This window comes from Vombatus ursinus, unplaced genomic scaffold (genome assembly GCF_900497805.2).
Source record: "Vombatus ursinus unplaced genomic scaffold, bare-nosed wombat genome assembly UNPS02014959.1, whole genome shotgun sequence".
Lineage (NCBI taxonomy): Eukaryota > Metazoa > Chordata > Mammalia > Diprotodontia > Vombatidae > Vombatus > Vombatus ursinus.
The window spans coordinates 6,051,912-6,075,022 of NW_020954737.1; the positions used below are offsets into that span (position 1 = coordinate 6,051,912).

The following is a 23,111-nucleotide window of genomic DNA, read 5'->3' on the forward strand; positions in this document are numbered from 1 at the left end:
ACTCCAAGGCCAGAGCTCCACTGCACCATCTAGCTGCCCCTTAGTTCAGCTTTCTCAAGGTGGCTTCAAATGACACACGATTACTGCCCCAACCCAATACTAGGCCAAAACAGAAGGCTGATTTAGCCCTGGACACCAGCTAGATAAATCAGTGAGTATACCAGGAGTGAGCATATGATCCAATGAGGTCAACAGACTAGGAAAATCAGAAATCAATCAAGTATTTAAGCCTTTCTTATGAAACAATATTCCAATTCAGGCAATTCAGAAAAATCATTCAAAACTCTTTTTAAAACAATTGCCCCTACCTCAGATTCCAGACTTAAGTTGGCTGGGGAGAGAGCAGGCACTCACCTCCTCAGCTGTCACTGGGCACCAGTCAATCACAGCTAGCTTAGCTTCCTAGCTGCCTCCCTGTCATTAAAGCTGTCTCTGCTACTTAATCAAACAGCAATCACTTCTTCAGTTAAATGCTCAGTTAGATTCCGACCTACCAGGCTATGGTTTAAGGTTACAGTTAATGCTCTTGCAGAATGAGCTGGGAGACCTAAAGGACCCCATGTTTTGGTCCAAGCACCTCCTAGTAGGACACTTCTTCACTCTGTAATGAGTCTCTAAAACTGACTCCTAAATGGGTTAAAGTGAATGATTTTCTCTTACCTCTTTTCTACCTCTGGCAGGATTCCTCCACACATTCCCACACCCGGGTATGTTTTCTGAGATTTTTCAATAAACACACACACCCCTCTCGGTTGGTCTTGCTACTCCCATAATGCCTTGTCACATAAAATATTCATGGACCCAAACACCAGTGATGGGGAAGAGGGCACAAGCAACATAATGCTTTTAATTGTATAGTCTTTCCCTTAGGAATAAGTCCTTAGTATGTTGGCATAGAGAGAGAAGGGGAAGTAGCAGATCTCTGCACCTAGAGACTCAAGTTGGCCAAGTACAAACCAGATTAGATACTTCAAGCCAAAGACTAAAGATCATTAAGGGTTAGAGGAATCCCTGAGTCAGAAGAGGTACTGCCAACTATGGGTAGCTGTGATCCTCAGCAGGGTTCTGACTAAGGTAACCCAGTCTGCAAGCATGGACCTGTGGATGAAGGCACTACTTCAGAGGATTCAATCCCTACAGCAGAGGGCTGAGGGATCAACTCATTGACCTCTGGGCAGTACTATTTAATAAGATAGAGTACCAAATTGCTGACCCATTATTTATAGCATGAGCCTAAGATATTTTCTCATAGATTTAGGATAGAAGATCAATTTGAATATAAAAAATACAGAGGTTAAATCTAGAAGTTAGGATGTTTTAATTAGTGGAATGTTACCCCCCCCACACACACACACACTTCATGATGCAAAATTGATGTTTTCATTCAGTTCTGCGTAACAATGAGGCTCCATCCATTCTTTAATAGTAATTGATCACTAGGAACTTTCTCTGTGTTCTTGGGTAAAGAAAATAATTTAATTCTCCCCATGGGATAGAACAAATTCTAGCTATTAGGCTGTTTTGCCCACTAAAAACTAGGAGCCACATTTGGCAGTGGTCTCATAGACAAAAGGGGGCAGGGCAGGTTTAGTTACATAGATAATGGTATCCAAAAACTTTGCAACCTGCTGGAAATCCCATGTTGAGAACCTTATTCCTATAGTTGGAATTTGATGCTAAAAGCACCCTCCCCTGGAATCTTAGATTAGAGTTGGACTGGATCTTAGAGGCAACTGAGTCCAACCCTCTCATTTCATGGATTTGGAAATTTATGCAGAGAAGTTTAAGGATCTGCTCAAGCTCACATGTCTAGTAACAGGCAGAATCAGGAATTGAATTTAGGTCCTCTGACTCCAAAGCCCAGCATACTTTCCACTATACCATGGGAAAGGCAAACGTCACCCACTTCAGCACCACAGACACCAGTACATAACTAGATCATCCACTAGAGTCACCAGGCACTTGCCTAGAGTTCTCCAAGATTAGCCATTAGGTTAGTCTGGCTCTATCCCCTGCCAGGTAAAAATTTTCCCTTTTATGGTCTGGGAATGTGGTAACCAGAACAGTGGTTCCCTCCTATACCTCTGTTCTGGAGCCAAGCCCAGAACCCCAGTTCTGGACGCCAGGTCACACCAGGGAGAAAGGTGACTTGATTAGACAAGGTCTCTGGACAGGTCTCAATTTAATTCAACAAGGTTGTACGAAAAAGCATCTATAGGCTTAGATGCTAAATGAACTGTGACTTTAGACTACGCTGAGTGCTATTGATACGAAGAAATTAAACAGTCCTTGCTCCCAAGGAGCTTACATTCTACTAGAGGGTATGAGCATATGCATAAAGCAGTCAAGACTAAATATGTGCAAAATCACTTCATTAAGGGTGGAGGGAAGAGAGGGGAGGGGTATGGAATCAGTTGGCATTTGAGTTGAGCCTTGAAAGGAAATAAGGGTTCTTTCAAATGTTGGATGTGAGGAGGGAAGATCATTCTAGGCATCAAGGACAGTTTGGGCAAATGCACGAAGGGCTGGAAATTGGCTGTCATGTACTAGGAGCAAAAAAGTGGGCAAGTCTGGCAGGAACACATGAAGGGCAATGATATAAAAGCAGTCTGGAAAGATCAATTGGACTCAGATTGTAGGAAGCTTTAAACGCCATGCTGAGTAGGTTGTATTCTATCTTAGCAGCAATATGGCGCCATTGAAGCTTCTTGAGCAGAGGAGTCACACAGTGAAGCTTTAGAAGCACCAATCCGGTAGCTGTATGGAGAACAGACTGGTGAGGGGACAGGCTTGAGGAAGGGAGAACAAATTGGAGACCATTGCAGTAGCCCAAAGAAGAGGTGATGAACTACAGGAGTGGCTATGTGGCAGAGAGAAGGGGGCAGATATCGTGGAGGGCAAGGATGATGACAAAGATTCTCTGTCATACCCACAAGAGCCAGGACTAGCAGAGAAACAGTGGAGTACACATGAGAGTTCTCTGTTTCTTTGTCTTCCACGAGACACATCTGCTAACTTCTAGAAAGTAGAAAGGGCTCATTTTGCTGTTTGTACAGGTAAGTTCAATCAAGAGAAGGGGCCATACGTTTTGGTACATTGGAATTTTTAGTCCAATGCTGAGCACAGCTGAGAACTTACTATTCCCATTCCCATAATAAGTGCCATTTAGCAATCTTTATTAAAATCAACACAAAACACTACAAAGATAACCCATCCCTCCTGTCTCCCAAAGTCAAACTCCCAGACTGGTTCACCTTTCCAAGGGGATTATATCTCCAAGAAAATGCTCAGTTTGTCAGGAAGTGGCTGACGGCATGTGTGAGGGAGAAAGATCACAACACAAAGGCCACGCATGGTGATAGCATTTTATTTTGGTTGTCTGTGAATTCCCTCAACAGAGACTTGGGAATAGGGGATACTGCAGTCACTGCCTCCAGGAAGCGGGAGAAAAGAGACTTTTGTATCCCCTCCTGCGCAGGGCCACAGGGAAAGTAACTGTATGGAACAGTTAGAAATAGAAAAAAAATCATAAGCCTTTTCCCTTCCCTTCCTTTTCTTGCCCTCTCTCCCCCTTCTTTGAAACTGAGTCTCCTTATCTCACCCATGGAACAGTTAGAACTAGAAAAGACCTTAAAGTTCTCTCTCTCTCTCTCTCTCTCTCTCTCTTCCTCCTCCTCCTCTGTCTTTTCTCTCTCTCTCCCCCATCCCTCCTTTTTTCTCTATCTCCTTTCTTCTCTTCTCTCTCCTCCTCTCTCTTCTTCCCTTTCTCCTCTTCCTCCTCTCTATCCCTCCCTTTTTCTCTCCTCCTCCTCCTCCTCCTCCTCTTCCCTCTGTCTGTCTCTCTGGCTCTCTCTCTCTCTCCCCTCATTTCACCCAGGCTGCGAACGTAGTGCCCACTTATTCAACCCAAGCCCTTTACTGATGGATGCAGAAACTTAACCCAGCTTCTGTTTCTCACCTGGGCTATGCTTCCCAGCCTCCTCTGGCACAGGCATCCTGACAGCCCCTTGCAATCACCAGCATCTTTTGCTACCTCCCTGGTAGCAGGGATCACTGGCATGGGCCATCATACTTGGCTCACCCTGTTTCATTAGACAAGGGAAATGAACTGAGACCCAGGGAGGGACTTGGTAGTGAAACACTGGTTCAGTCTCCCAACTCTATAATGTGCTTTTTTTTAAAAAACCTCCGTCACCTGAAAGGCCCCTGAAAGAGATGTGAGCTTTCCAACAAAGTGTTGGATGAAATGCTGATTGTTGCCTAAAACAGCTGTGTTCAAGGGACTGTTGGACTGCATACAGAGCCTTAACATTATATTCATAGAATCGTAGGTTTAGAACTAAAAGGGACATTTCGGAGTCCCTCCTCTCATTTTTACAGATGAGAAAACTGAAGTATACAGAGGTTAAGTGATGTCATATAGCTAGTATCTAAGGCAGAATATGAACCCAGGCCTTCCTAACTCCAAGTCTAGTACCCTATCCACTACTTGAAGCAGTCAAACTCCACAGCAGGTATGGAGACAGATTAAAATGTAATTGGGAAGTAATAATAAAACAAACAAAAATACAACATAGATAATATTAATTTGTGGTTTTCTAACTCAATATACAGCTTGCAGGGATATATTTTTATTTGCATTTGATACCATGCTGCCTTTCTAGCAATAGATATTTGTTGAATTCAATTGATTTTGAAGATATGAATGCCCAACAGCCCTGGAAGAAAAACAGAGCTCCAGAGGTCCAGTTCTGGCTTAAATTTGTTCATCTTTAGGAATTTGTGCGTGTCCAATGTTTGTTCTTTAAAAAAAAAAAAAAAGGCACACACCTATTACTTTTAGGATCCAGAACCTGAAGGATCCAAAGACCAGGTAGCAAGAATGCCCAGCAGAGGGCAGCATGACACTGATAATATTGGCACAGCTTAAAAATACTGCACATCTGTAACTTATTATATATAAACAAAAGTGGCCAGTCAGAGCATGATGGAATGTCAGACCTGGGAAGGGGAGGGACACTGGTAGCCCTTGAGTACAACCCCTTCATTTTATGGATGTAGAAGAAGAAGCCCAGAGAGAAACAAACTGACGTGGCCATGGTGCCATGGTTATAATCAATGTCAAAGCCAGGTCTAACCTATGCCAGAGCTCTAAGCTCTGGGTCCAGGGCTCCTTTCACCACCCTCTTTACTTCTCAGCAGTGACTGGCTTTAATTTTCAACAGCTGGAGGGAAGTTATGAAAGAACAAGAGTGAAACATCAGTTGTCTGTGAAAAATATGCATCTTTTTTAAAGCTTCCTGGGCATGATGGTGTTGTGGGATGGAAATGCACTAGGCTGGGTTTCAGTCCTGGTTCCTTCCTAACAAAAACTAGCACTTATGTGCTGCTTTAAGACTTGTAAATATTATCTTTATTATATAGTATCTTTATTATGATTATGACATATATCTTTATTATAATTATTACAAATATTATCTAACAATCCTGAGAAGTAGATTGCTATTATTATCCCCTGCTATTATTATAGCAGGCCGAGGTTAAATGACTTGCTCAGGGTCACACAGCTAGGAAATGTCAGAGGCTGGATTTGAATTCTGGTCTTCCTGACTCCAGGTCCAGCACTTTATCCATTATGCCATGTAGCTGCACCACAATCCTCTTCTGGGTCTCAGTTTACACATCTATAAAACTGGGAGGAGTGAGGGGCGATTTTATTTATTGATTTCTCTGAGCAAATATTCCATGGCACATTCCTTCTTTGGGTATCAGTTGACTCATCTTTAAAATTTGGGGGGCAGGGGATTCAATTCAGTTAACTTCTCTGAGCTAACATTTTATGAGTCTATGAAATAAGATTCTGAAATGTTTAATTTATCCCCTTAATGAACCCATAACTAAATAGGCAAGATAAAGTCTTTTCTCGGGAGTAGTTAGCTGGTGCAGTGGATAGAGCACCAGGCATGAAGTCAGGAAGACTCATCTTCCTGAATTCAAATCCAGCCTCAGACACTTACTAGCTGTGTGACCCTGAGCAAGTCATTTAACCCTGTTTGCCTCAGTTCCTCATCTGTAAAATGAGCTAGAGAGGGAAGTGGCAAACCACTCCATCATCTTTGCTAGGAAAAACCCAAATGGGGTCACAAAGAATCAAAAATGACTGAACCAACAACCACAAAAACGTCTTTCTCAAACCAGTACATGATTTTGACCTAATCAGAAGGGCCTCAGATTCCTCCCCCTAGCTATTGCCAGGGCTCTGCTTACCTCTACAGAATATAGTGGAAATACCCATTCTCTAGATTGCTTTGACTTCGCAGCATTTGGCTAAAGGAGTCAAACTTCTAATCACCCATTACCTTCTGGTGTGGGCAGGATGAAGGAAATGTCGAACCAGGTGTTTACTTAGTGAGAGAGAGTGCACTCACCCCTGAGTACGGGCCCAAACCAGATTAAAATGTAATTGGGAAACATTTAACAACATAAATGAAGAGCACAAAAAAACATAGACAACATTACTAAGTCAATATGCAGCCCCCTTACATACAGATGAGTAGCCGCCAGTTTCTATAGGAGTTTGACACCACTGCACTAAGTGTCAGATTTCAATGTTTTCAAGCTGAACTGAGGAACTTGGTCCAAAGTTGAGGCCATATAATACATGTGAGGATATGAAATTTTACATTTGAAGAGATTCTGGGGAAAAGGCTCAGAGTATAGCATCCTTAAAAAGAGGGCATGGAAGAGACCAAGAAAGAGGACATCCACAAGGTGTAACAGAAGCAGGAGAGTTAAGAGGCCTGGGTTTTGCCACTAATTAGTTGTATTGCCTTGGACATGTCACCTCTCTTCTGGGTCTCAATTTCTTCAACAACCAAAGCATACTTACAATTGTCTATTACACTCAGTGGACACTGAGGTTATAAAGATTTTCAAAATAGTATAGACCATGAGAAGGTTGGACTCAATCAGAGAGGAATTCTTTACCTTTGTGTCATGGATCCCTCTCCCTCTGGGAGTCTGGTGAAGCCTATGGACCTCTCCTCAATATTATGATGGAAGGAAATGATAAATTTCAGTTGTAGGTTATTGAAAATAAAGATGCATTTTTTTCCTATCCAAGTTCCTGGAATCACTCTCCCTTCCCCTTTCCCATCCCCTTGCATTAGATCAATCAATCAACTGGCATTTGTTAAGTGTCTACACCAGGGGTGGGGAACCTTTGGCCTCGAGGCCACATGTGGCCTTCTAGGTCCTCAAGTGCGTCCCGTTGACTGAATCCAAATCCAAATCCAAAAAGGATTTGTTCTGTGAAGTTCAGAATCAGTCAACGGGCCGCACTTGAGGACCTAGAGGGGCACATGTGGCCTCGAGGCCGAAGTTTCCCTACCCCTGGTACATGATACTTGGTGCTAGGGATACAAAGACAAAACAGGAAACAGTTTCTGCCTTCAAGGACCTTACATTCCAATGGGGTTAGGGGAGGAAGCAACATATAGACGATCTCTTAGGTCCTTTCTAGCTCTGGCATTCTGTGCTTTTAAGGGGACATCAATAGGAAAGGTCTTAGTGATGCCAGGGTGAGTGGAGAAGAGAGAGAAGAAGAAAGAAAATAATATATCCAGCAAAAACATGTTTAAAAAGGTAAGTGCACTTAGTCCTGGGAAGAGAGTGAGGAATGGACAAAAGGCAGATGTCACTGGCAGCCATTCAATTTCTTTTTTTTTCTTTTTTAGGCAATTGGGGTTAAGTGACTTTCCCAGGGTCACACAGCCAGTAAGTATCAAGTGTTTGGTCTGAGGCTGGATTTGAACTCAGGTGCTCCTGACTTCAGGGCCGGTGCTCTATCCACTGTACCACCTAGCTGCGTCCAATTTCTATTCTGCTTGCAATATCTGTCCCAATCCCACCCACACCAGAGAAGAACGTGGAGGCCAGGACCCAGACTGGCAGATCAGGACAGATCATGCTGGAGTTGGCAGAGACCCCAGCAAAGCACTGATCCTCATTACAACCTCTCAGCACCTTCAATCCCGTCTTAGAAAGTGGCGCACAAATCCAATTTCTTTTTGGTTTTAATATTTAATACCTGGAGACATTCCCCTCCTTTTCATCACCAAAGTACCAAACGTGGAGGGGGTGAGGAGGATTTGAGTATTCGATTTCTACTCCCTTACAGAAGCCAAGAATCAAAGCATTTTTACCAAAAAGATTGCTGCACAGCCAACGGGGAGGGAGGAGTCATCAGGGCAAAACCATAAATGCTCAGGAATTTTTTTTTTAATATAAAAACGACCAACTCTAAGACATCCAGACTTCTTGACTCCATTGTTGGTTATAGTCACGCACAATTGGTTCCAAACAACCTTCCCTTCTGCCCTGGAAGATATCGGGGTAGACTTCCTTCAAGTCACATGTTTTTTTCTGAAGTTCAGGTCACTTAGCAAACTGGAAAAAGCAAGGAGGTGCCAAGGCCCTCCAGCATTCCCCATCCCTTCCCTTCCTCCCCCTTCACATACCTCTTCTGGGCCCAGGTAGGTAGGTGGCAAGTCTGGCCTGGCTCCAGCCTGTGCAAAGGATGGCGTAACCAGGTGCCCCTTCCTACCCAGACAAAAGGCTTCTTGTCCAAGCCCGCTTTAAAGGATTGTTCATCAATTCCTACTTAAGGAGCAGTAATACAGTCAAGCACTTGTCTACATCATTCCAGTCTTGGAAATTTTTTCCAAAAAGAAAAAAGAAAAGAAAAGTCCCCCCAATCCCTCTTCAGATGAATGACATCAGTCCACGGTACCATTGTAGGATTTGTTGAGCTTGTTAAAGGTGAAATCCACAGTGTGGGTAGATATTGGCTTTCTATACAGAGGGTTGGAAGCCTAAACAAATAAATGTGAGAAGGACAAGCATTAAGGAAATTCATCCAAATATAAACCTCTAATAAGTTCATACTGGGGAGGGCTATTATAACAATCCAGTCAACAACTATTCAATTAACCCTTATTATATGATCACCACTGGATATGATCCCTACCTTCTAAGAGTTGGAGGAGGGAGATAGTTTTTAAAGATTAGGATAGGGATGAGATCTATGATTTCACTGCTTTTGAGAAGTCCCTATTGAAGAATCTCCCTCTATCAATGAAGGTCAGCACCTGTTCTGAAACTTAGAGCCTTAGAGAGATGCCTGGGACACTGAGAATTTAAATGACTTCCCCAGGGTCACACAGATCTGTCTGAGGTGAGGAACTTGAACTCAGGTCTTCCTAGCTCCAAGGCATGCTGTCTCTCTCGGAGATGATGAACACACAGAAAACCATCAGAACTCAGTTAGATATCAAAAGTAATAATAGCTAACATTTACATAGCACTTTAAGGTTTGCAAAGCATTAAGTGCTATCACGATCCCCCTTTTAAAGAAAAGGAAACTGAGTCTGAGAGGCGTTAAGTGACTTGCAAAGGTCATACAGCTATTAAGTGGGTGAGGTTGGATTTGAACCCGGCTCTCCCATCAGTTTACATGCCAACGCTGCCTCACTTCTTGCTGCATGCTACATCTGGGTAAAAGGCTAGGTGGATAATCATTGCTTTACCCGAAATTTGAGGATCTTGCTCCCTTGCTACCCACTTCACTCCCATCATTTAAACAGTTGCTGAAACACCGCCCCCCCCCCACTGTCCCCTGCAGTTTTTCTGGATTGATTACAGGGGATCGACTGGCTTTCCTAGAGCTGACATTTCTAAGTATCCTCCACTCTCCCCCAAATTGTACGTGTATGCCTCTGCTGCACTTACTTCTCCCCAAATTTCACCCATCCTATCCAGAGACATCCAAATCCACACTGTAAGACCCAGATCAGGATTCACACATCCATGAAGTACATGCCTGGAGTAGGGATGGGGGGCTTTTGTACCTTTTATCCTTCATACTTATGAATGTGGAGCCAGGCCATCTCATGTATGTACGCCTATTGTGTGTCTTCTACTAAGCAGGGTAGGGGTAGCTAGGTGGCAAAGTGGATAGCGCACAGCTTAGAATCAAGAAGACTCATCTCTATGAGTTCAAATCCAGCCTCAGACATTTATTAGCTGTGTTACCCTGGGCAAAGTCACTTCACCCTGTTTGCCTCAGTTTCCTCATCTGTAAAATGGGCTGCAGAAGGGAATTGCAAACCACCCCAGTATCTCTGCCAAGAAAACCCCAAATGGAGTCACAAAGAGTCAGATAAGACTGAAACAACTCAACAATAACTAAATAGGGCAAATTCCTTGAGCAAAAACATAGTATTTCCCATTCTCTGTCAGAGATGCTATGATCTGTCAGTGCCTGAGCCAGCATCATACACATAATAACAACAACAATAGCTAATATTTATATAGTGCTTGAAAGCTTGCAAAGCACCATATATGTATGTGTGTATACAAACATATATAATTATATACATATATAGTGTATATATGTATGTGTGTGTATATAAATTTCATCTGATCCTCACAACAAGTCTGTGAGATATGATTATCCCCATTTTCCAGATAAGGAAACTGAGGTCAAATGAAGTTACGTGACTTGCACAGGGTTACACAGCTAAGTAGATAGCTAAGGTAAGATTTAAGCTCAAGTATATCTAATGTCAAATCCAAGGTTCCATCCACTACTATCTAGCTGCCCACCATAGTGGGTCCTCAGTCAATGTTTGCTGCGTCTTGCCCAGATGCTCCATAATGTTAGCTTAGTGTCAGCTTTCTATTTCTTTTGAGGCGACGTCTTCATGGTCACCAACTTCTGATTGTTTTCCGCCTCAGAGCGTAAGTGCCCTGAGTTCCCCATCTCTGCGCCCCCCCCCCCATCCTCAACTTACCATTTCGTATCTTGCTCTGGAACGTTCACTCTGGAACTTTGCAAATTCCCTTCGGTCATGTATGGTGACGAGTAGCTTCCAAATGGCAAGGAGGGCGATGCCAACCAGAAGAATACTGCCCACCACTGCCAACAGGATTGTCATTGCGCTGGGTGCAGAACCACACTCTGAAGAACAGAATGAGGGCTGGGGTAAACGGGAAGGCGGGGGGTGGGGTGGGGTGGAAGGGTCCTCTCCTGGGGGCTTCAGTCTCATCCTCTGGACCATGGGGAGAAAGAGACAACTGTGCCCCACAAAGAGAACAGCTGGGACAGGAGCCCTCGGAAAGAACGGCATTAATTCAGGGATGCTCTGATCATGCCATCGACCCAGGGCTTTGGGAGCCACTGAATAACAGAGTAAAAACTGAGTTGTCTAGTCTAGCTGGGACAGTACCTTAGCCTAACAGCCTCACATACAAACAAAGAAACACACATTAACACAAATTAAACGAACTCTCCCAAGGCACATAGAAAGTCTTTGGTAAAGCTGAGAACTGAAATCAAAGTTTTGGTGGATTACAATTTTGTCTCACTTGTCTTCATTCTCCATCTCCATCTGGCTCAAATCTACCCAAACCTAAACACAATGGGTCAAGACCTCTTCGAACTGAAAATGTTTGAAAGACAGACTGTATCAACTGGAGGGTCTATGCAGCCAAGGGGGCAGCCATCATTTGTAAGCTTTTAGTGTGAGGGTCTTGGAAACTTGCTGGCTAGACTTGTAATAATTAAAATTTTTAAACTTTCATTTTACTTTTTCAAAATTAATAAGCATATCCTCTTTCTCCCACCTATCCACATAGAAAAAAGAAAAACAAAACCCTTGTAACTAATGTGCAGTCAAGCAAAATAAATTCCTGCAAATTCCCACACATTGATTTCTTATTCTGCATCTCAACTCCATCACCTTCCTGTCTCGAGATGGGTAGTATGTTTCATCATCAGTCTTCTGGAATTATTGATTTGCTCTTTAATTAATTTTAAGTTAATTTTCTTTTTTATTCTGAACTTATCAAATGCCAAATAGAAGGGATATTTGCATAAATATAGCAGAAGAGAAAAAGAAGACTGTGCATAGAACTACAGGTCTCCTAATAAACAATTTGCTTTTCTTCAAAGTACATAATAAAATCAACCTATAGTTTTCAAATCTATCCTTGGAATTGTAAACCTGCTCAACTTTCAAAGGCATAGAAGGGAAGCCCTGAAAAGTATAGTTGATACTTCTCTGCCATGGACACCCATGAAGCACTGGGGATCATGCCTACCTCCTTCAGCTCCTTCTGCAAAAGGGAGTGTACTAGTAGTGTGCCTTAGCCTAGATTAGCAGAAATTTCAATGTCACAGATTAGCTGCAGCCATTTTGCAATGCTCTCTCCGCAGCCTGTTTACCCAAAGGCCCAAGTCCTCTTGCCACTGGACGAAGTCCACAAGGAGGTAGCTTTCAAGAGAGACAGTGCTGAAAATCAGAACTCCTCAGACACAATAGTCTGTTGTTTCACTAGCCCTAGGAGAGGCACAAATATTGCAATTTGCACTAAATCTTGTTCTACACGGGGGCCCACAGAGTGACCAACACTGTGGGAGGTTTTGTGTAAGAATACTTATCCAAACTCACTACATCTTGGAATCCAGCCTAGGAGGGAAGGCACAATATGGTCAGAAAAGATTTCATCAGGATGCCCCCACCAGCTCAGACTGTCCCAATCACTCCATGACCTATCCTTGCTAAACACAACACAGAAATTTAAACTTATTCAATAAGTAATTTTTTTGCTATATGTTTTTGCTATGGGAGATGTTGATTTTTTTTATATTGTTACTTTCATCAGACTGGGAACTTCTCCAAGTAAAAAGACTATATATCTCCAGACATCTCCCCTACTTCTAGGCAGAGGTGGAAGATTATGGAGATATACAGAAAGATAGATGGATAGAGATGTATATATGTGTACATATGTATGCATGTATATGTATGTATATGTGTACCTGTACATGTAGATAAATATGTATATGTGTACATATGTGTGTGTATATATGTATGTGTATGTGTGTGTGTCTGTGTATAATCAAGACTTTTTCTGATGTGTCAGTTTTGCTGAACTTTTTTCTTCTTTTTTTTTCTCCTATTTTATAAATCTCTGGCAGTGAAAAGGAGAATAAAAGTGGGGAAGGTGGGTAAACAGGCATCTGTGATTTCATTAGTACAGGGAACTCCCAGATGAGAAAACCCAATGTAGGCATCAGCAGCTTCTCTTAGAAAGCTGCCTAGGGCACTGAGAGGTCAGGTGATTTGTCCAGGAACATTTAGCCAGGATGTGTGGCAGGTAGGAAGTGACCCTAGTCCTTCCTGGCTCTAAGGCCAGTTCTGTATCTACCATACCATGCAGCTTCTCAAACAACAACAACCACCACCACCATCCCCCCCCACAACCAAAAAGGTATCAATAAAATTTCTTTTCAAAAATTAGGAGTCCATATCCCCTTCCTTGGAATCTCCATTCAGAAGTGAACTCCCAATACCCAAGGGATAGTCAATCAGTGATGTTCATTGACAGCCTGGCCCCCTTCCCTGCTTTGGTTGGGGGATTGGGCAGTAGCCTCACTCTTCATTTTCTCCAGGTTCTTTCCTTCCTCATATTTCAGGAACTCAGGGTGCGAGGGGCAAAAGAGCAAAGGCAGGAAGGAAGACTAGTACAGAGCAGACTAAAGTGTATTTGTTAGGTGGGATCCCAACTGTTTATTGTTTCATGTCTCTTGAGTTGAACCCTTCGGAGCATTAGATTCTGATTCTGAGGCTGCCTGTAAGCAGCCAGTGGCTTGGCGGGACACCTGTAACCTTTCTGTGTTGGAGGATGAGACCAGAGAACTCACCCAGTCTAAGGAGACACCTACCTGGCTCCTTGAGGACCATGAGTTTGGACTTGCCACTGGGTAGCTCAGAGTAAGTGAACATCATGACGCAGTCCTTGGCGGTTTTGTAGAAACACAGGACAGCTTCCGGGTCATCTTTTGCTGGAAGAAAGCCAAACAGTTAAGAGGAGGAGAGGGAGTATTTCTGAGCTATGGCAGTACTGACAACCTGCAAGGCTCAGCCTGGCAGAGCAGCAGAGAGGGATCCAGCCCACCTGAACTCTGTAGCATTTGCATTCCCCATCCTGGAGATGGAGACAGACAGCCGGGGGACTGGGAGGAGGAGGAGGAGAGATGGGGAGGAGGGAGAGGAAGAGGAAGAGTAGGAGAAGGAGTCTGGGTCCTGAAAAGATTATTTTGGTCTCTATCGTCCAAAGCTTTGGCTGAGGCTCTGGATTTCTCATCCCTCTGGGGACTATGAATTCCTTCCCACGTCAGGGGCTTCCTGTGGGGACACATGGAACAAATTAGGTAACCTTCAAGCATCTGAGAAGTTTGTTGGTGATATTGATAGAGGAGAAACAATTAACACTCGGGGGGGGTGGGAGACGATCACAGGTGGAAACCAAAACAGAAGAGGAAAGTGCTCTGGAATCCTCAGTAAATATGGTATTGAGGAAAAGTAGTCTGTGAATGTACTTTATCCATTTCTGACCTGAAGGAATGGGTCTCTTGCAAGAGGGCAACCTTAAGTATGAGGAGTTTGGTTACTAGGAGACAAGCTAGAACGGAAGCTAAGAAACCTGAGTTTTAGTACTAGTTTTGGTTTAACTGATATTGTGTCCTAGACAGACCAAGTTTCTCATCTGTAAAATGAAGGGGTCAGACAGGGCGACCTTTAGAATTCCTATAAGCTCCAAGGCTGACAGAACCAAGGCGTAATCAGCTCTACACAACTGACTGCTGGGTAAGATCTGCTCTTGGGAACATGGAGGCATGAAAATGTTGTTTCGGTTTTTTTTTTTCCATTAATATCAACGAATCAGGGACACACACTGACCCCAGCCGCTAACCTCAAAACACAGATGTCAGGATGTTGGCTGCTGAATGCTTCAATGACCTACTATGTAGGTCATTCCAGCTGAGTGGCTAAGCTGAGAGATGCACGACCTTCCTTTCTCCTTAGGAGCATGATTTTCAGGGAGTGAGGATAAAAAGATTAGTCTGGTCTATGTTTGGAAAGCTCCCCCTCCTCCCCTCCTCCCTCTTACTTAACTGCTGACCTAAGGGTATGTTATCAGAACCTCACTACTGCATTCCACGGCTGAACTAGGAAATCATTGGGACGTTTATTTTCAGGAGGGGAAGGAAGCAGGGGAAGTGAGAGGTGAAAATGAAGGTAGCAGATAGGAAGTTAGAGGCTAGAACTTTAAATAGGCTAAAAAAAAAAAAAGGCGAAATTACAAAAAAAAAAAAACAAACTTGTTGAAAGAAATACTGCTAATATGAAATGCTTCTCAGTTCTTGCCTCATTGTTTAGAGAAGCTTGCACTCTGGGTCAGATACATTAGTTGGCTGTCAAAGTAGAAGGCCTGGACCATTTCAGCTCATATTTAAAAAAAAATAAAAAGATCATTTTGCTTAAAAAAAAGTCTCTCCCAATACCCAACCTTTTGTGATTGAAGCTATGTACATCTGTACCATGAGGATGAAAAAACTCAAGGACAGAAGAATAAGAAGGGGCTACAGTGAATTGGGCAAGTGTCTTCTTGGGGAAGCAATAGACATCTGTCAAAGACTCAGGAGAACGGCAGGGTGAATCACCATAAACTTCAGACACAGTCTAAGAGAAATAGTTAACGAGTCATGGGAAGATTCCCAGAGTTTGGAGGCTAGCCTGTCCAATTCCAGCATTTTTTTCAAAAGAAAATCGTTCCTCATGTGTGGTTGGTTCTCCCTTCCACCTCCTCTTCCAGTTACATGTGCTTTTACTGATGTCTTTCAGACTCCTCACACGCAGGTCATTCCTGGTAACAGACTGTATGCAGCCTATTTCCAGCTCCCATGTCCCTTTCTATTGTCCTCTGCATCATCTGCAACTTCATGAGATCATGGGATTCTGAGATTTGCAGCCGCACACCATCAAAGAGAATTTAAAAATAGCAACTCTGGCAGCCGTGAGCAGCTTTGGATGACTGAAAGTGCCAGGCAGTTTCTCAAATGCAATCTGGACTTCTCACATCCTCAGTTCCGGATTATGTTTACTGTCTGTCATGCCCTATCCAGGTTACATCCTGAGAGACTAACTCAGTGGGCTACCCATCAAACTGCATGATAGGAGCAATTCATACTTTCCATCCGCTTTGTATTTCTAACGTGCGTGGCTTGGGCAATCTCACGGTGCCCTGTAGAATATACAAGGTACTCAAAAAATATCAGAGCTATAAGAGCTTAAATCAAGAAGACATTTTTGTAAGCTTTAATAGCTTAATACAAGAAAAGATTTTAATGAGCTATGACAACTTAAAATTGTTTTAAGACTTTGGGAATATCCTGTATTTAGTTATTTATAATAAAAATAAAAGCTAACAATTACATAGCATAGCTAAGCACTTTTCACATATGTTCTCATTTGATCTTAACAGTTCTGTAAAGTGGGTTCTATTATTGGCCCCATTTTCAGATGAGGAAATTGAGTCTGAAAGACATTAAGTGACATATGTGGCTTACAGTGTCTAAGGGAGGATTTGAATTCAATGCTTCCTGATGCCCAAGTCTAGCACTTTATCTACTGTGCTGCTTAAGTCCTACTAGGATGCTATACCCCAATTTTGATGTCTGAGATAATGGTGGGTTTTTGAAAGCTATGTTAGTAGAAAAGCTGTGGACTGTGTGTATCCTCCGAAGATCAGCCTAATTAACTGGGTTAAATATTTCTATCACTGGGACCTAGTCCAGTGTCTGACCCATAGTGAAGGCTCCATAAACACTTATTGATTTGATTGACTCATCACTCATGCCATCTACTAAGGTCTGCAGTGTAACCATCAGTGGAGGGAAGTCTCACCTACATACACTGAAGAAATCACTAATGCTTCTTGAAGTAACAAAATAGTTTAGTTATTAAAGTTCTATCTGTATTCTCAATTCTTGATTTAATTTTCTTAAGAAATATTTCATCCATTAAGCAATTCTTTATTCAATTAACTGCCCATCTGCCATACCTGTGCAAGACAGACAGACAGATGTACACACACAGATCAATTAACTCAATGGGCCACCCACTAAACTGCAAATATTTGGAGCCTGAGTCTCCCAATCTCACCCAGTCTCACAGGCTGTAAGAGGCCACTCATGGGTTGAACTCAGTGCTTGCTGATCAGCACAGAAGCTTCACTTTGTTCCATTTTTCCCAGTGTGGGCTGGCTCACATCTCCTTAAGCAGCCTGGTGGCCCTTCACTTCTGGGGGCTCACCATATTTGTATCAGACTCAGTACGGACACCCAATTGACTTTAGCTCCCCTGCTGCTCAGAACTCCTCAATCCAAGGAATCTACCACCTCAGCCTCTCCAGGAGCAAGGATTATGGGCATGTGCCACCATTCATGGCATAAATATATCTTCTTACTCACATTTTAAATCCTGTTTTTTTGTTTGTTTGTTTTTTTAGGCAATTGGGTCACACAGCTACTGTGCCCAGGGTCACACAGCTAGTAAGTATCAAGTGTTTGGTCTGAGGTCGGATTTGAACTCAGGTCCTCCTGACTTCAGGGCCGGTGCTCTATCCACTGCGCCAGCTAGCTACCCCAAATCTTAAAAATAAATATCAGATCCCTAACTGTGATAATCTTTTTCTGTTTGCATTTAGAGTATGAGGAAATGCTTAGTGAATTAGTTTGAACCAGCATACAAGCATTTCATTTCTAAAACATTTGAATTAGACTAAAGCTGTCCTATCATAATTTATTCTAACCCTACCTGTACTGAACTGGTATTTCAGTATAAGTTTTGGTCCTTAGCAAGAAGATCTTTTCTCAGAGCTTGAGGGACAGAGGGTAATTAGGTTAAAAGTGGCTATCTCTTTCCTGTGCTGGAGAATAAAATAACTTTCTGTATGGCACTATCTGTGACCCTGAGCAAGTCACTTAATCCTGTTTGCCTCAGTTTCCTCATCTGTCAAGTGAACTGGAGAAGGAAATGGCAAACCACTCCAGCATCTTTGCAAAGAAAAGCCCAAATGGGATCACGAAGAGTTGGATCCAACTGAAACAACTGAACAACAAAAATCTATGTACAGAAAGACCTTTACCTATATCCCCTAGAGTAGCATGATAATATGGGGAGAAGCAATGAGCTGAGAGTAACCCCAAAACTATCTAATGGATAATGAGGATGATGATAGCTAGCATTTATTAAGTACCTACCAGACAGGTACTTAATACAGGTACTGTATTAACTTAACTCAGGTACTGGTCCTGTGCTAAGATCTTTTACAAATATTATCTCATTTGATCCTCACAACAACCCTGGGAGGTAGGTGCTATTGTTATCCCCATTTTACAGTTGAGGAAACTGAGGCAAATAGCGGTTAAGTGACTTATCCCAGGTCACACAGCTAGTAAGTGTTTAAAGTTGAATTTGAACTAAGGTCTTCCTGAATTGAGGCCTAAGCTCTAATGAAGGTACAAGTGCCCAGGAGAGCCTGTGTATTCAAGGAGAAATGGGGAACAGTGAACAAAAACTGAGGGAGTATGAAATTTCTAGAGAAGGAGCAGACAAGGTCACCCTTGTAGTCCTGGCAGTGAGCTAACTATTCTGGGATACTGTGGAACCTAACCATGGGTAGGTGCTACCTAGAGAGTAAATAGCTTAGGGAAAACACAGCTAGATGGGGGGACAGAAATAGAAGTTGAAATTAAGTAAGTATTTCTTGGCTAACTAGGGAGAAAAGGACTAGGAAGAGGCAGACGTCTGGTAACCGGACTAAGGCTTAAATAACTAGGGTACCTCATACACAGGAAAAGGCCAGCCTTGATATCTCGTCTATCCACACGTAAATGCTTAATCCCTACAGATGAGATCACAGTCGTCTAGGGCGAGAGATAGTAGGGACCTCAAAGGCTATTTAGTGCAACACCCTCCATTTTACAGGGGCAGAAACTGAGGCCCAAGAACTTGCCTAAGGTCATAGAGGTTAAATGTCAGAGACAAGATGGCACTTGTATCCTTGTAGACCTTTAGCCCTAAAAATCTATAAGAATCTAGAACAACAGAATAATGAGGTAGACTAAAGAGGTAGAAAGGACCCTACTGATCACCTAGTCCTTTTTTTATATATGAGGAAATGGAGGAATGTGACTTACCCAAGGTCACAAAGTGAGTTAGTGGCAGAACTGAGACGAAAATCCAGGTCTTTTGACTGGCACAGGAAGTCTTAGGGACGTCATTCTAGGTCCTTCCGGAGACTCCCCTTTCTCATTCAAAGTTAAGAATTCCCCCTTTCCCCACGGATGGACTCCCATATATCTCAGTTGAAATCCCATAATGGAAGGTACCAAGAGCAATGAACTTATAAGCAATCTGCACCACCACCAAAACCGCCACCACCATCCCCCACCAAAAAACAACCCAAAAACCCAGAGCATCTGGTACAGCGTCTATCATCTGCCATTCCTTGGCTCTACTTACTGATTGAGTCCACCCGGGTGATGACTTCATCCCTGCAATGCTTTTGGCATGTCTGGTTGTCAGCCAGCCTCCCTGAGTTAAATAACATACACTCCACACAATCTCTTTGAAGAGAAAAAGAAAAGAAGGGAGGAAAGACATGAAATACCATGAAGCCATGCTATACAAGTACCAATTCTAATGCTGATGTAAAACTTCTAAAGTTCCTCGCTGGGACTGTGCTCACATGGGCCCTGGCTATACCCTCTTCTGCCTTCTCCCTTCAGACACATCTTGGGGGGCGGGGTATGAAGTGTAGAAACATCTTTTCTTTTATGTTGACTTGCTTTTATGCCAGTCACAGAGAAGACCACCTGTGTGAACTTTATCTACGTGCCTAGTTAACTTTCTGATTTTAGGATCATGAATTTAGGGCTGGAAGAAACCTCCGAGGTCATCTAGGCAAAGCTAACTCCCTCATTTTACAGTAAAGGAAGTAGAGGCCTAAGGAGGTTTACTGATTTGCTCAAGGTCCCAGAGATAGTAAGTGCCAGAGTCAGGATTTCAATCCAGGGCCTCTGATTCTGACATCGAGCCTCTTTTAAAACAGAACTACTAAGAGCTTAAACCACCAATGCTGCGGCATCATGAATCCTGACTGGTTCGCTCTATGAGAAGAGGGATTAGGAGGTGGGCAGGTGGTGCTGTGGACAGTGCTATGGATAGAGTTTGGGACTTGAGGTCAGGAAGACATGAGTTCAAATCATGCCTCAGACACTTCTTAGTTACGCAGGTTACTTCACCTCTATCTGCCTCAGTTTCCTCATCTCTATACAATGAGGCTAATAATAGCACCTACTTCCAGGCTTGGTGTGAGGATTGAATGAGATCACGTTTGTAAAGCACTTTGGAAACCTTAAAGTACTCTACAACTGGAAGCTATTATTATTATTCATTATTATTATTATTCATTATTATTCCCTTGGGGAAGACAGTTGCACTGAGGCTCCACACAATATGCTCCTTCATTCTAATTTCTACTGCCTTATCCCTCTTTCCCAACAAGTGCCCTTTGTTCTCCGGCTGTCTCTTGGCTACACAGCACCTCCCACCCTGTGACCCCCTGTGTCTGACCTTCCAGCCCGGCACCTTGTGTTCAAGATTCCAGGCACCACCCCCACACTGTCCTGTTCATACCAGCCCTGCCCTCCACTAATCACCAGCCAACTAATTTAATGTGTGAACATGTTTTCATAACTGTTAATGGGCTCTCCTTTGTAGGTCACACAAATACTCCTTCTAGAGACAATCTCTTAAACCATAGGCTGGATGTTATTGTCATGTCAGGTACCATCATAGGGAAAACACTTTTTAGTCATGTAGGGATTTGTATTTCCCTTCAAACCAACCATTTATGTTACTAACTACTCTACCCACACATAGAACTAGCATCTGTCCTTCCAAAGCAGACTAAATGTTGACTCAAAGTACTTTGCGTTCTGAACTCATAAAAGCCTGAATTATAAAATATTTTAAAAGAAATGCATTTTTCATTGCTCTGAAGTACAAGCAAAAACATAGCAAAATAAAAAAAAAAGTAACAAACAATTCCTAGTAGAGATTTTGCTAGGATTGGTTTAGTAAATAAATAAAACATTTGTAATTAGCCATCAATTGTATCCTGTCAAATTGGCTTTATGGATTCATATATCATTAGTTAAAAGGGATCATTTAGTCCAAATACCTCATTTTACAAATGAAGAAACTGATGCCTAGAAAGTTTTAATGACTTTCCCAGAGTCATCAAATTATTTAATAGCAAGATCAGAACCCAAAGATCCAGTTCTTCCATGGACCTTCTAATTCTTTTATGGTCTGAAGAACCATTCTCAGCCTGGCCTGGCAAGTCACTTAACCTCTTAACGCTCTTGGCAATCCTCTAAGACTCTCAACTGCAGAGTCCATGCTCTGGCTGCATTGATAGAAAGAGCTGGCTCACCTACGGGTTCCCCATACCAATGAAATCATGTCCCTATCCCTATTCCATTCACATCATTAATTGCCCTTGTCTTCTGGATATTGGCTTCTTTCTGATTTTTTGTGACACTATTCTCCATCAGTCTCCTCCTAAAATTCCCCCAAACTGTGGGTGTTCCCTAAGACTTTGACCTTGGTCCTCTTCTTTTTTCTCTCTAAATTCTCTGATTCTCTAGACTTTTCTAGAATTGAACTGGGATGGAACCATATAGTCCAACCACCTCATTTAAAAGATGAGGAAACTGAGGTCCATGGAGGTTAAGTGATTCGGCCAAGATCACAAAGGTCTCAGACTTAGTGACCTCATCAGCTCTCATGAGCCTCATTATTATCTCTATGCATCTGACTCACAGATTTATATAGTCTGGTTCTTATCTGAATCTTTAAACCCATGTCACCAATTGCCTATTGAACATTTCAAATTGGAAAATTCTGGATATACTTCAAACTCAACATGTGCAAAAACCACAATCCATTATGAATAATCTTTTCCCAAAAGCCTTTCTTCCAAATTTCTCTATTTTCTCTTCCAGTCTCCCAGGATTGTAACCTTGGCATTACCCTAGGTTACTCACTCTCTGTCACCCCATATATCCAATTAGTTTCCAAATCTTGCCATTTCTATCTCTAAAATACCTATTGCATCTGACCCCTTCTCTTTATTCACACAACTACCACCTTAGTTCATTCAGGCCATCATCGCTCCTGGCCCAGATTATTGCAACAACCTCTTAATTGGTATCCCTTGCTAAGTCCCTTTCCATTCCAGTCCATCTTCTACACCGCTGCCAAAATGATGTTCTGTAAGCACAAATATGACCATGCCACAATAAACTCCATTGGCCCACCAATGCCTCTAAGATAAAATTTTGTTTAGTTTTAAAACCCTTTGTCTTGCCAGGCTCACTGGATATGGCTCCCCCCACCCTAAATACTCCCCTTTCCACATTCTTCAGTCTAGCCCAGGGGTGGGGAACCTGTGGCCTCGAAGTCACATGTGGCCCTCTAGGTCCTTGAGTGCAGCCCTTTGACTGAATCCAAACTTCACTGGCCAAACTGGCCTTCTCTCTGTTTCTCACACAAGATGCCCCATGTCTCATTTCTGCGCCTTTGCCGTAACTGTCTCCCATGCATGGAACACGCTCCATACCTCGGCTTCAGAGAATACCACTTTTCCTTCAAGCTTCAGCTCAAACACCGCCTTCTGCATGAAGTGTTTCCTGATCTCCCCAAGTACTAGTGTCTTCCTTCCCAAACTACTTTGCATTTAACTAATTTGCATTTATTTTTATTTATTAATTTTAAAAAACTTATGCCACATATACTTAAAAATGTTCTTGGTATCTCCCCATTCAAATATAAGCTCTTTGAGAGGAAATGTGGCATTCTTTGTACTTACAATCTCAGGGTCTGGAACAGTACCTAGTATATACTTAATGTTTGTTGACTGAATAATTTCTTGGTTAATTCATTTTATTATATTATGCCTTTATAAATGAAAAAAATAGTTTGCTTCTTTCTGTAGGTTATGAATGTCCCCTGTCATCTTACTTGTACCCTGGATTTTATTTGATAAACACTTTTCTTTTAACCATAGAAAATGGAAAATAAAACTTTGGAGCTGCTCCATAAACAATAGGAGAAAAATCTATCATCATC

The 23,111-nt window shown here is 42.5% G+C and overlaps 1 protein-coding gene across 1 annotated transcript in view; it reads right to left on the minus strand.

Annotated features, from left to right (window-relative positions):
* Positions 1 to 8,057: 8,057 nt before the first annotated feature.
* The window catches only part of ITGB5 (integrin subunit beta 5), a 191,064-nt gene continuing 176,010 nt past the window's right edge, over positions 8,058 to 23,111 (minus strand). The window contains exons 12-15 of the mRNA XM_027845271.1: positions 19,437 to 19,540; positions 13,790 to 13,909; positions 10,854 to 11,020; positions 8,058 to 8,873 (exon numbers count right to left, since the gene is read on the minus strand). Coding sequence (XP_027701072.1) covers positions 8,778 to 8,873; positions 10,854 to 11,020; positions 13,790 to 13,909; positions 19,437 to 19,540 — 487 coding nt within the window. The 3' untranslated portion in view covers positions 8,058 to 8,777. The remainder of the gene's footprint in view (positions 8,874 to 10,853; positions 11,021 to 13,789; positions 13,910 to 19,436; positions 19,541 to 23,111) is intronic.